Source organism: Spinacia oleracea, chromosome 5 (assembly GCF_020520425.1).
Source record: "Spinacia oleracea cultivar Varoflay chromosome 5, BTI_SOV_V1, whole genome shotgun sequence".
NCBI lineage: Eukaryota > Viridiplantae > Streptophyta > Magnoliopsida > Caryophyllales > Amaranthaceae > Spinacia > Spinacia oleracea.
Genome location: NC_079491.1, coordinates 116,198,748 through 116,212,113, shown reverse-complemented (window position 1 = coordinate 116,212,113; position 13,366 = coordinate 116,198,748). Strand labels below are relative to the sequence as shown.

The window sequence follows — 13,366 nt, the reverse complement described above, 5'->3', positions numbered from 1 at the left end:
AATTTTAGTAAAATAATTAGTATAAATTAAAATTTATAATAATTATAATATTCAAAATTAAATGCCAAGAAAACAATTTAAATTATTAATTTCAAAATTAATTAAAATTATTTCCGAACTGAAAATTCAAACTAAAATTCAAAACGACTCAATCATAACACAACGAGGCACTTGGGCTTGCGCCCAAGCCCCATCGAGTGCACGACTGATCGCACGGCCATGGCACAATGCAGCAGCAGCTACGCGCAAACGCAGCAAGCCAAGCCACGCTTGCGCGCAGCATTCTTGCTCGCTCGCAGCAGCTACCGAAGGGATGCATCGCTTGCTAGGCGCAAGTAATCGACCATTGGCGAGGCTGCGCTCGTGGTGCGCGGAGCAATGCTCGCTGGGCGACCCAGCTTGCGCTCTCCCCCGCGCGCGCCTCGACCTTGTGCGCGCGCCATGACTTGGTTTCTCGCTGCATTCGTACCGCACGGGCGACGAGCTCCCTTGCTCGTTGTCGCGTGCCCGCACTATACAACACCCCTTAAGGTTAACACGTAGCTTCCTTTGCTTTGTGCATGCAACATTTATGGGCGTTTTTCATAAAAATTTAAAATTTTTAATTCAAAATTAATGACAAATTAATAAAACATATTAATTTCATAATTTTAGGGCGAAAAATCAAAAATTTATTAATCAATTAATTTCCGATTAACATGGATTCAAATCTAGGTCATAAAATTTTAAAATTTAACATAAATTAACAATTTTTATGGTGGTTTTTAATCATGGATACCTAATTAAATCATTAATTAATTATGAAAAACAAATCAATTCTAAATTATTCGAATTTCAACAAATTAATGATAATTACAAATTAGGTTGTATAATTAACAAGTCTAGCCATTCAAAGTTGTTAAACATATACTGTAGGTTAATCAAAAACTCAAGATTTATCAACAAGAATCGCAAATATTCAATTTAACATCTTAAATTTACAAACTTTTGCGTTCGAAAAACTAAATCCTCCGAAAAGTCATAGTTAGGCTTCGAATTTGGGAATTCTGGGTTCGGCCGAAAATTACTATTTTTGTCAAAATTTTAGAATGCCTTTTACATGCGGAATTGACACAAAAATCACTCGATTTGGATGAGTAACGAAGAAACTGCCGAAATACTGCATACATATAATTAAATAAACACAATTTGCTATTAATTAACAATTACGAAAATTAATCACCCCTTTTAATTCTTTGCAAATTTGTAAAATTTAACCATGTTATGCAATTTAGATTATGAAAATAATAAGAGGCTCGTGATACCACTGTTAGGTTATGATACATATGACAAAACATAAATCATGCGGAAAACCTTAATGCCAGGAAACATATTATTTACACATAATCGTTTAGCATAATTTAGGTGCATATATACACTTTGTAGCGTGCCCTCCCTAGCTGCGCCCGAACCGAACAAGAACAAGTCTTTAGGACTCCAAGTGTCGTCCCTCCGTAGATAGTCCACAGCACGTCCGGATCCGCCTTAAGATTGACCAACTAGAATCGCCCTTAAGGTACTATAATTTTCGGCTAATTATGGGCAAGAATATGACAGATTTTTCTGCTCAAAAATCACTGTTTTATTGTATGAATACTCGTTGAAAAACTCGTGTATAAATTTATGACCCTAGGCATATATTTATTGAACCATGGAAAAGGATTTCGAATCCTGTTAGAATACTAATTAATTAATTAGAATCCTTATAGAACTCTAAATAATTAATTTTATCTTTTAGGATTAGGATTTAATCATAGCACGAATTCCGATAGCTTTAGGATTCGTATAGCACGCACACGAGCACGAGCACAAGCACCGCACAGCCCGCGCCTTGGCCCAAAGCTCGCAGCCCATTCGCTGAGCGCGCGCGCCATGCCTTGCTGGGCCTGGCCTTGCGCTGGGCCTGGCGAGGCTTTGGCGTGTGTTGATGCGTGTGGCTTGCTGGGCGACGGCCTGGCTTCGTGCTGGGCCTTCGTCTAGCAAGTCTCGTCCGATGCTAATTCGTACGATACGCTTCCGATTAAATTCCCGATTCCAGAATTCATTTCCGATACGAACAATACTTAACATTTCCGATTCCGGAATTAATTTCCGTTTCGAACAAATATTTAATATTTCCGTTTCCGGAATTATTTTTCGATTCCGAAAATATTTCCGATTCTGACAATATTTCCGTTTCCGGCAATATTTCTGATTCCGGCAATATTTCCATTTCCGATAATATTTTCCGATACGTACCATGTTTCCGTTTCCGGCAACACCTACGACTTGGATAATATTTATATTTCCGATACGATCCATATTTCCGTTTCCGGCAATATCATCGTTTCCGGAGTATTCACTTGCTTGTGACGATCTTAGCTCCCACTGAAACCAAGATCCGTCGATTCCAAATAACCATAGATGGCGTATTTAATGCCATTAAATACTTGATCCGTTTACGTACTATTTGTGTGACCCTACGGGTTCAGTCAAGAGTAAGCTGTGGATTAATATCATTAATTCCACTTGAACTGAAGCGGTCTCTAGCTAGGCATTCAGCTCACTTGATCTCACTGAATTATTAACTTGTTTAATTAATACAGAACCGCATTTATTAGACTTAACATTAAATGCATACTTGGACCAAGGGCATTATTTCCTTCATCCATCTCTTCCTTCATTGCATCGAGCCACTGGTTTTTCTCATCATGAGACAACACCTCACGATAGTTCTCTGGCTCTACATCTCCACTAACAAGAATGAACTCTGAGCTTGGATACTTTGTTGAAGGTTTGCGCTCCCTAGTGGACCTTAGAACCTGTGTATCCTCCACTTGAGGGGTAGGTTGCTCCCCCTGCTCATGAACCTCTTCATAAACCACTTCCTCATGCGCATCTTCCTCATGGATTTCTTCATCAGATGAAGACTCATCAAGATCATCAACATCATCAACATGATCTGGTACATTGTCATCAAGTTGTACTTTACCAACATCATCATGTACATCATCAAGTACATCCTCAATATTCTCATTTGCTGGCTGAATAACAAGAGGAGTAGAAGTAGAGCCATTAGTATCAAAAGACAAATCTGAAGTAGAATTATACCTTGTACTCAGAAGATCTGCACCCTTCTCGTGCTCAAAGAATACTACATCTCTGCTTCTCACTACCTTCTTCTTCTATGGATCGTAGAGTCTGAAACCATACTCTTCATCCCCATACCCAACAAATACACATGGATTAGATTTTTAATCAAGCTTTGACCTCTGCTCTTTAGGCACATGCATGTATGCCTTGCTGCCAAAGACTCTCAAATGTGAATAAGTGGGATCACGTCCCTTCCATGCTCTGTCTAGAATGTCAAGACCAAGAGGAATCGATGGAGATCGATTAATCAAATACACGGCACATTGCACTGCTTCGGCCCAGAATGTCTTAGGAAGATCAGACATTCTAAGCATGCACCTCACCTTCTCAACAATGGTTATGTTCATCCTCTCAGCAACTCCATTGTGGTGTGGTGTGTCGGGCACTGTCTTCTCATGTCTAATGCCATTTTGTGAGCAATAATACTTGAACTCATTCGAAGTATACTCACCACCATTGTCAGATCGAAGACACTTCAACTTTCTTTCGGTCTCCCTTTCTACCATGGCATGAAACTTTCTGAAAATCTCGAACACTTGGCTTTTTGTCTTCAACATATACACCCAAGTTCTTCGAGTAGCATCATCAATGAAAGTGACAAAATATCTATTGTCACCAAGAGACTCCACCTCAATAGGACCACAAACATCGGAGTGAACTAACTCCAACTTTTCTTGCCTTCTGGTGGACTTCCTAGAAAAGGAAGCTCTATGTTGTTTACCTGCCAAACAATGATCACAAGGGTCAAGAGAAACTGATTTATCAACAGGAATAAGAGATTTACCTGCTAACAGTTTGATCCCCTTGTCACTCATATGCCCTAGCCTCCGATGCCACAAATTTGGAGAATTCTTTTCTTCAACTGCATTCAGCTCACCAGAACATACACTCAAGTATGTCTTATACAAAGAACAACACAACTCCCCATGAGCAACCGTCATCGAGCCCTTAGACAACTTCCACTTACCATCACCAAAGGTGTGTCGGTACCCTTCTAGATCAAGGACATTTGCAGCAACAAGTTAAGACGTAAATCAGGAATATGGCGCACATTCTTCAATGTAAGCATGCACCCAACACTTGTCTTCACACGAATATCACCCAACCCAACAATGCTAGCTGAGCTCTTGTTCCCAATCTTCACACTACCAAAATCACCAGATTGATAGTCCGTGAAATACTCCCTTTTGGGAACACAATGATATGAAGCACCTAAATCTACAAGCCACTATGTATCTGAACTCCCTATATGATGACACTCACTAGTTGCACAAATCAAAGTGACATCATCATCACTCTTAGAAGCGGTTGCTGCAGTATTTTTATCATCTCCCTGCTTTTGTGAGTCTTGCTTTTTACCTTGTTCTCTCTTCCAACGGTAGCAAAACTTTTTGATATGGCCAGGCTTGCTGCAGTAATGACATGTCCTAATCTCTTTATCTCTAGACTTGGACCTCCACTTTGAGTCATCACGGCCTTTGGGACCCTTACTCTTGCTTCTTCCACGATTCTCAACAACAAGAGCATGTGAATTATCAACTCCCAACTCCCATCTCCTTTCTTCTAATCTCTTCATTCAACATGCTTTCTTTGATCACATCCAAAGATAGAACACCTTCTGGAGCAGAGTTACTAATAGTCGCAACCAAGGTTTCCCAACTATCTGGCAAAGAACTCAACAAGAACAAAGCCTGCCATTTATCATCAAGAACAATCTTCATAGTAGTCAGCTTGTTAATAATATCCTGAAAGTCACTTAAATGCTCAAAAACAAACTTTCCACCTTTCAATTTCAAATTAACAAGTCTCTTAATTAATGAAGCTTTGTTATGTGCGGTCTTCCTTTCATAAAGACCTTCTAATTTCTTCCACAAATCATATGGGTCGGACTCCTGAGACACATGGTTGAAAATGCTAATATCAACCCACTGCCTAATAGTCCCCAAAGTTTTCCTCTTTAACTTTCCCCAATCTTTCTCTTCCATTTTCTCTGGTCTTTCAGGTTTAGAAATGGTGCCATCCGCTTTTGTGGTTGTTTCAATTGGATCATATAAATCTTTGCAATATAGCAAATCCTCATCATCGGTCTCCAGATGGAATAATTGGTTGATGTCAATTTAACCATTGAACTACCTCCACTACTACTAGTAGACTCCATAACAATGATCAAATTAAACCTCGCTCTGATACCAACTGATAGGACCCTAGTAGTATAACAACTACCCACAAGGATCACCTCCAAGACAATCAACCAAACAATACAACTCCAATTCACCACAAATAATCCACCAAACAAATAACCTAACAATCAACCAATAATGGACAGCAACAATAATCAAATGCGGAAGAACAAAATGCAATCAACAACACACGAATTATACGTGGAAAACCCCTTCGATGTGAAGAGTAAAAACCACGGGACTTGTGAGGAGTCCACCCTTGTCACCTTATCTTATTATGATAAAATTGAGGGAAAAAGAACCCAAATCAAACACACAAAGGTTCACAACCCACCAACACTTCCATACATAAGAGATCAACAATTAAGAGACAAGAGATGAAGAATATCACCCAAAAACGTATGTTCTGTCCAGCAGCTACCATGGATAACACCAGAGCTCAAAACGACGATCCAACCGTTCAAAATGAGGCCCTATGTATCCTCAACAAGCTGACCAAAAATCAGCACGATCCGACCATTCAATCTCCGGCAAACACCAGTTTTCTGATGGCTGCCCTGAAAACTACGAACTCTCTCTTCTCTTTCTCTCCTCTCCTTTTTTGTGTGTGTGTTTAATCTGATTTCTCACACAGCTAACCTAACTCCCTTTAGGTCATAACTAAACATTAAAACACTCCAAGGCTTCTAAGATAAGCCAACCAATTTAGCCCCAAGTGGACTATAAAACATAACCCAACATTTTGGGCTCATAAACACAAGACAAATTACTTACTTGTGCAACAAGTGGGCTGGACCCACAACACCATCAACATAACTGTAGCTCCAATAGTTCCTGATCAATAAGTAGTGCTCGGAAAATGTATAAATTTTTGGCATATTTATGACACTTTTTACTTAAAGCACTATACCCAAATGGTTACTATATGAACACACATGATCCTCATGACCGATTTGACACTGCTATATGGAAGTTTATTGAGGCGCGGATTGATTAGCTAACTTTAGTGTTCAATAATTGCATCTGGTTTACAATATTTTGTGCATACAATTACAAACTATGCAGTATTTCTCATGTGACAACGTTTACAATAATAGCACTTCCCATTATGTTTGTGAACAAAAACGTACTAGATTTTCTATTAACACGATTTACTAATACCATTGCACACACTTTACTCATTAATAATCACCTCTTTTACTTACGGTCCACTAACCATTTATTCCCTCCATCCCTTAAAAGATGGCTATTTAAAAGAACTTTAAGGCAAGCATGTAGAGATAAATATATTCTTTTCCATCTTAAAAATAATAATAAAAAAATCTGCTGAATGTCATCTCTCCATTTCATGTGTGTCACTTGTTCTCCTCCTCTTTGTCCTTGGAACTAAGCATTTGAGAGTAGAACTGAACATACAAATGCAATGATCGAGAATGATTTATCTCATTAAAATTGAGTAGCTATATTTCTCCTTTTCTATCTGTGGATTTTCTTTGGAGAATTGTCCTTCTGGAAGAGCTTCAATGGAGACCGAGGATTAACCTTATGTTCTGGCGTTAAGGGACTAAAACGTGTAGGGGTACTTTTAGCAGTTGAAGATGCTGTTTGAGGTGACACACATTCATTTGCTAGGTAATCCAGAGCCACTACAATGTCGTTTATAGACGGCCTACGGTGTGGTTCATCGTTCAAACACATGGAGGTAACAGCAATCAGATGACGAGCAGAGCGTGTAGGGAACTTTCCCCTTAGTCGTGAATCCACCAACTCTGTGTATTTTCTCCGATCTTTCAAATAGGGCCGAGACTGCAACCGTTTTAATTAAGATGAAAGAATTCTGAGTTTATTATAGAAAATTGGTTGTGGAAGTGAAAGTAGTTTGTAAATCTTACCCAAACAGCTAGACTCTGATGGCCTTGCCCCTTTGAAACATCAAAGGCCTTCTTTCCTGTGACAATTTCCAGTAAGACTACACCAAAACTAAAAATGTCAGATTTTACAGTGAGTTTTCCAGTCATAGCATACTCTGGAGCACAATATCCATATGTTCCCATGACCCTTGTTGACACATGACTATTATCATCAACGGGACCTAGTTTTGCTAATCCAAAATCTGAGAGTTTTGGGTTGAACTCGTTGTCTAACAAAATGTTGGCTGATTTCAGATCGCGATAGATTACAGGTGGCTTGGCTACACAATGTAGATATTGTAGTCCCCTTGCAGCACCTGCAGCAACTTTTACCCGTGTGTTCCATTCCAGGACATACTTGTCACTCTCACATTCTGGGAAACCATACCAAATTTGTTTATATGGACTAATTAATTAAAATTGGCAATAATCAACTGGAAAATCGATCATTAATTGTCAAATGTTTTTACCAAAAAGATGGTCGGCCAAGCTTCCCTTGGGCATGTACTCGTAAACCAACAGTCTTTGATCTCCTTCAGCACAATAGCCAATCAGAGTAACTAGGTTGGTATGATGCAGCAAACTTAACATCAAAACTTCAACTATGAACTCTTGATTTCCTTGAAGGCTGTCCTCCAAATTAAGCTTTTTAGTAGCAACTATCTGATCAATAAGCAAAACAAAATTTAAACTAATTTAAATTAAGACTATAAACCATACAAGACTACCATTATTCTTTAGAAGATTGGCTATTTGGCTTGAACAGAATCTGTAGGCCTCATTCAGTAGCTAGTTCAGATTGTGTTATACCAAATTTTCATGATGACTGATGAACAAGCACAAGTAAAAGATCATGCGAAAATGATAAAGGTCGCAACATGCGACCTTTAAGCCATGTCACAATGATGACATGACATGCTTATGTGTCATCATATAAATTGGAAACTAAAATATTTAACTTATATATCCTATTATACATGTTTTGAAAAAAGGTAGGAAAATCTTAATAACTAATTTGTTTCCTTCTTTATATCGGCTACCTTATTTACATATTTTCATAGTAAAAATATTGCATTGATCGTAAACATATTATGATTACTCATAGCCTACGTGGCGTATATATGTATCAATTAAACCCCGACACGTAAGATTGCGATAACTAAATGTTGTCGCAACTTGCAACCTTTATCATCAACTTGTCTCAAGATCATGTTGCTAGGCAAAGTCTTTCAGTTCGGATTGTTTTATACCATTTTTCTTTAATATTTGCCTGTTTCATTTACAACTTGAAAGTGTACCAAATGGAAATGAACGCTTTATTGTAATGAAAATACCAAGGAAATGAAGGCTTTATAGTAATAAAACAACACAAAGCTACAAAGTACGAAGTAGTAACACAGATCACGTCATAAAAGCACATATAAACAATGAACCAAATGAAGAAAATTTCGGCAGGGAAGGAAATTCAACCTGTCCATTATCTAGACGGCCCTTATAAACCTTCCCAAAACCACCTTCTCCGATCAAATTACTCTCTTTAAAGTTCCTAGTCGCCACTGCAAGTTCCTGGAAAGTAAAGCTCTGAGCTGAATTCAGAATGTCAACCCCATTCTGATTATTCCTATCTTGTTCTGCATCACAAACATGTATATTTCACCAAAATAATCTCAACTTTTTTCATTACACTGAATTTTAAAAGGTCCCTTACCTGCAGGTCCAAAAGGTGATTTTTCCTTCCCATCTGTAACAAAATGCACAACATTATATCGAATGTACCTCAAACTTTGAGTATTTCTCCAATCCAACCCGTCTTAATATATTAGTTAGGAATTTTCACAACTTTACATCCAAATACACATAAAAACCCTGAAAACTCATCCTTTTTTTTTGTTGCAAATTTCCTAATGATTTGACCGAACTTTTTTTTTTTTTTTTACACTTTTGCACAATTCATCCCAAAGTTTCACTCAAACAAAATTACAAGTGTATGAACATTTAATTCATTAACTTTTCATGAAATTTTTACCCTTTCCTCTAACTATAACTAAAAATTTAAAAGAATTACTAAAAATTGCAAAATATAAAAATTTGAAAATACCTGGAGTGTATAAATAAGAGGGGGAATCAGGATCAAAGAGTCTTTGATCTTCATAAGTAAGCCTCTTTCTGGGTGTATTTATGCATGAAAAACACCTCATAATCATCAATTATGATTTTATTATTTTCCAAAAAACCCACAAAAGTAACAAAAAAATCAATTAATTAATTTATTAAGAAGATGAAAAAGATAAATTTGTAAGATGGAATTGCCTCCCTTCAAGGGAGAAGGGAAAAAAAGAACATACAAAATCACAAACAAAAGTAAAAAAATAAACCCTTTTCCCTAACAAAAAAAAAGGTACGTAGAACTATTTCAAGGTATGTTCTTTTGAAGGGCAGAGCATAAAATTTGGAATTCCAAAACTAGAAGAAGAAGAAGAAGAAATTTAAAACGTTGATCATTCAAAGATGGTTTATTATTAATATGTATATTTTTAATTTTATTTTTGAATGAGAGGGAAGAGCAAGATTGAAAGGGTTATTTAAACAGGGAAAATGATGATGATTTTGGTAACATTGAATAATTAAATTAACATACTCGTATGAAACGCGTAATAACAGAAAATTGGTGAAGGATTTTTGCTAATTTTTGAGGAGCTCGTTTTCCTTTTTAATCGCTGGCGCTGTCTTTCTCCTTAATGAGATGATTTTTGTTTTCCTAATAAGCCACGAGGATATAGCAAATCATGAGATTCACCACGGGAGGAGAGAGGTCATTACTCATTAGAGGATTCGAACACATAATGATCCTTAGTTTATGTTATCCCACTTTTCGGACTAACGACATAACTGCTTTGATGTTTGATCATGCCGTGTCACCCAGGTAATGTCGTGTCGTAGATAATGTCGCACCAAGTAGACGCGTCAAATAATAAGATAAGCGACGAGGCAGAGGCGACGCAGGGCCAGTGACGAAGCATTAGCAACGAGGAAGTAACGACGACCGACAGACAAACAGGCGGAGATAGGTCAAAAACCAAGCCCAAAGCCCAAAGTAGACAACGCCGTTATAAGGGTAGAAGGAGTCCAAGGGTTGACCAAAGAATACGGAATTCGTTGGAGACTGGAGAGGATAATGGGCAATGACCCATAGGAAATCCCGACCTTGTAGGGATTCTCTCAACAAACAAAGCCGTTGTGTCCGACGTATAAAAGGAGAAAGATAGCATATCAGAAGACAAGTTAACTCAAGCACTCAAACTCTCAAGCTATCAAGCGCTCATATAATTCTTGTATTTGCTCTTTAATTCCTTATATTGATCCTTAGAAAAATACGTAAACAATCAGATAGAATACTTAGTGGATTGATAGCCTCATAGCTATCCGCGGTTTTTTACCTTATTCCTGGGTTTTCCGCGTCAACACTTCTCTGTGTCGTGTCTCTCTTGTCTCTCTTTATTTGATTCTTGCTTAGTTAGTGTCGACCCGAGCCAAAGGTCGCCCCTAGACGAAATTTGGCATAAACAGTTTGGCGCCGTCTGTGGGGACATTAACTAGGTTTTCCACAAGGACATCTTTTTCACCATGACTACTGGAGAGATGACGCTCGCAGAAATGAAGGCAGCCTACGAGCAAGCCCAAGCAGAGCTGGCCCAAGAAAGGGCATCCATTGAAAACTTGCAAAAAGAGCTCGATTCTGTGAAGAGCTCAAGATACCAGTCGCGTTACAAGGCTGGTGGGAAGCCGAGGAAGCTGACATTCGAGATGCCCGACGATTTCGAAGATCTGACCGACGACGAGGAGCCCCGAGATGAGGAAGACGGATCGACCCCAGACCCGGTGACCCAGCGCCTGAACAAGATGGATGCACGCATGACAAAGCATTACTCTCGCCTGATGAAGCTGATGATCAAGCTACCCGGAGCACCCACACCAGTAGAGACCGAACCAACCGACAGGTATGCGGCATCACCATTTTGTGAAGCGATCGCCAGAGTAACGGTTCCGCACACACTTCGACTCCCTACCTGGACCACCCTGTATGATGGAACGTCTGATCCCTACCGGCACGTCAACTTCTACAAGCAGCGCATGTGGCAGATCGGAATCCCATTCGATTTGGTCGAGCCTGTCATGTGCAAATCGTTCGGCGGTACCCTTGATGGAGCAGCTCTGGAATGGCTCATGAACGTCGCCCCCGGATCCATCTCCTGCCTGTCCGACCTAATCAACGCTTTTTATCAGCAGTTCGCCAGCAGTCGCCAATTGGAGAAGCAAACCAGTGACCTCTATCGGTTGGTTCAAGGACCAACCGAGTCGGTACGCGATTACTTTAACCGCTTTAATTGTGAAAAAATTAGTATAAAAAACTGTGATGTCAGGACAGCTATCGAGGCATTCAAAAGAGGTCTCATCCCCAACTCGGAGCTGTACCGGGAAATAACCAAATACCCCTGTGCAACCTTCGAGGAGGTGCGATCGAGAGCCACCGCCCAAATGCGGATTGAAGACGACGAGGTCATCCGGACGGCGTCCCAACGCTCAACAGGGGGCAGCAGCGACAGGAGATCATACACCCCAAGGAGTAGCAGCTGGCGACACCAGCCGTATAACCGGCAGAACCAGGTACAAAATGTCAATCAATACGATGACGCTAACAATGTTTACAGGAATGAACGGGTCGTTTATCCCCCCATCCCCGAATATGGCTTCAACGTCGACATCGGAGGCGTGGTGAACGCCCTTCAAAATGTAGGTGGTACCGTCAGATGGCCTAAGAAGAGCGACAGACCAGACTCCATGAAGGACATGAGCAAGTGGTGCGACTTCCACCGCGACAATGGCCACACAACCGAGGAATGCATCTCCCTCAAAAAGGAGGTAGCATATCTATTGAAAAGAGGACACCTGAAAAAGCTGCTGAGCGACAAAGGGAAGGAGACGTACAACAAGGACAGCAACACCCAACCCAGCCCAACACCAAGCGGCGACCGACCGGCCCCGCCCATGTTCGAAAAAGTGGTAAATGTTATTTCTGGTGGTTCAGATATCTGTGGACTAACTTCTTCTGCAGCTAAAAAAATCAACAGAGGCGAATCTGAAGCCGTCAAAGAGGGGCAGACCGAAGATGAAGTGGCACTCGACAAGTCATTAGCAGCGATGACAATAACCTTCGACGATTCAGTTTCAACCGACGCACAACAGGAACACCACGACGGGCTAGTCATATCGCTCCCAATAGGCAACGCTCTCATCAAAAGGATATTGATCGACAACAGCAGTTCAGCAAACGTACTGTTCTTAGAGGCTCTGCAAGAAATGGGACTGGAAGAAAAGAGTATAATCAGAAGGTCGACGGTCTTAGTAGGGTTCAGTGGAGAGTCGCTACGAACAGTAGGGGAGATATCGCTGCCTACGTACGCAGAAGGTGTTAATGTGATGACCAAGTTCAACGTCGTCGACTGCCCATCAGCATACAACGTCATTCTAGGACGACCGTGGATCCACAAAATGAAAGCAGTACCATCAACGTACCACCAATCAATCAAGTTTCCAACCAAATGGGGGGTCATAGAAATCAAAGGACAACCAAGAGAAGCGAAGAAGTGTTATGAAACAGCGCTGAAACCATCAAAGTCATCTATCTAGCAATTACAGCCAGGGTCGACGGTGGACGAGCCCGACGACCAGCAGATCGATGAGGTAATATTAGACCAGACAAAGCCAGACCGAGTCGTAAGGGTCGGAGCGTCACTACCTGACAACATCAAAAGTCAGGTAGTGTCATTCCTAAGAGAAAATTCGGATTGCTTCGCCTGGTCGCACGAAGACATGACAGGAATCAGCCCGGACGTCATCACCCACAAACTCAATGTCGACCCCAACTTTAAGCCAGTGAAACAGAAACGTCGAAAGTTTGCGCATGAAAGGAATAAAATCATAGACGAAGAAGTTCAAAAACTGATAGATTCCGGGAAAGTCAGGGAAGTCAAATATCCAGATTGGTTAGCAAATGTCGTTGTCGTCAGCAAAAAAAAACGGAAAATGGAGAGTTTGCATCGACTT

General features: G+C 40.2%; 2 protein-coding genes across 2 annotated transcripts; one reads left to right on the top strand and one right to left on the bottom strand.

The window, feature by feature from the left end:
* Positions 1 to 6,344: 6,344 nt before the first annotated feature.
* On the bottom strand, positions 6,345 to 10,022 carry LOC110805525 (probable serine/threonine-protein kinase PBL21). Its single transcript, XM_022011143.2, has 6 exons — positions 9,360 to 10,022; positions 8,970 to 9,002; positions 8,732 to 8,892; positions 7,732 to 7,924; positions 7,244 to 7,635; positions 6,345 to 7,157 (listed from the first exon to the last, which is right to left on the bottom strand). Exons 1-6 carry the CDS (start codon positions 9,463 to 9,465, stop codon positions 6,828 to 6,830), a joined length of 1,215 nt encoding a protein of 404 aa, XP_021866835.2. The 5' UTR covers positions 9,466 to 10,022; the 3' UTR covers positions 6,345 to 6,827.
* An 863-nt stretch (positions 10,023 to 10,885) lies between these two features.
* LOC110805527 (uncharacterized) lies at positions 10,886 to 12,949 on the top strand. The gene has a single exon (XM_022011146.2). The coding sequence runs from the start codon at positions 10,886 to 10,888 to the stop codon at positions 12,947 to 12,949; it is 2,064 nt and encodes a 687-aa protein (XP_021866838.2).
* Positions 12,950 to 13,366: the final 417 nt, after the last annotated feature.

Bases quoted from the DNA above. Each gene is read 5' to 3' on its own strand.
- LOC110805525 (XM_022011143.2), bottom strand. From the start codon at position 9,465: ATGATTATGAGGTGTTTTTCATGCATAAATACACCCAGAAAGAGGCTT. The intron at 9,003-9,359 runs GTATTTTCAAAT...ATTTTGTTACAG, and splicing joins CTCTTATTTATACACTCCAG to ATGGGAAGGAAAAATCACCT. The intron at 7,158-7,243 runs GTAAGATTTACA...AAACGGTTGCAG, and splicing joins ATCAGAGTCTAGCTGTTTGG to TCTCGGCCCTATTTGAAAGA.
- LOC110805527 (XM_022011146.2), top strand. From the start codon at position 10,886: ATGACTACTGGAGAGATGACGCTCGCAGAAATGAAGGCAGCCTACGAG.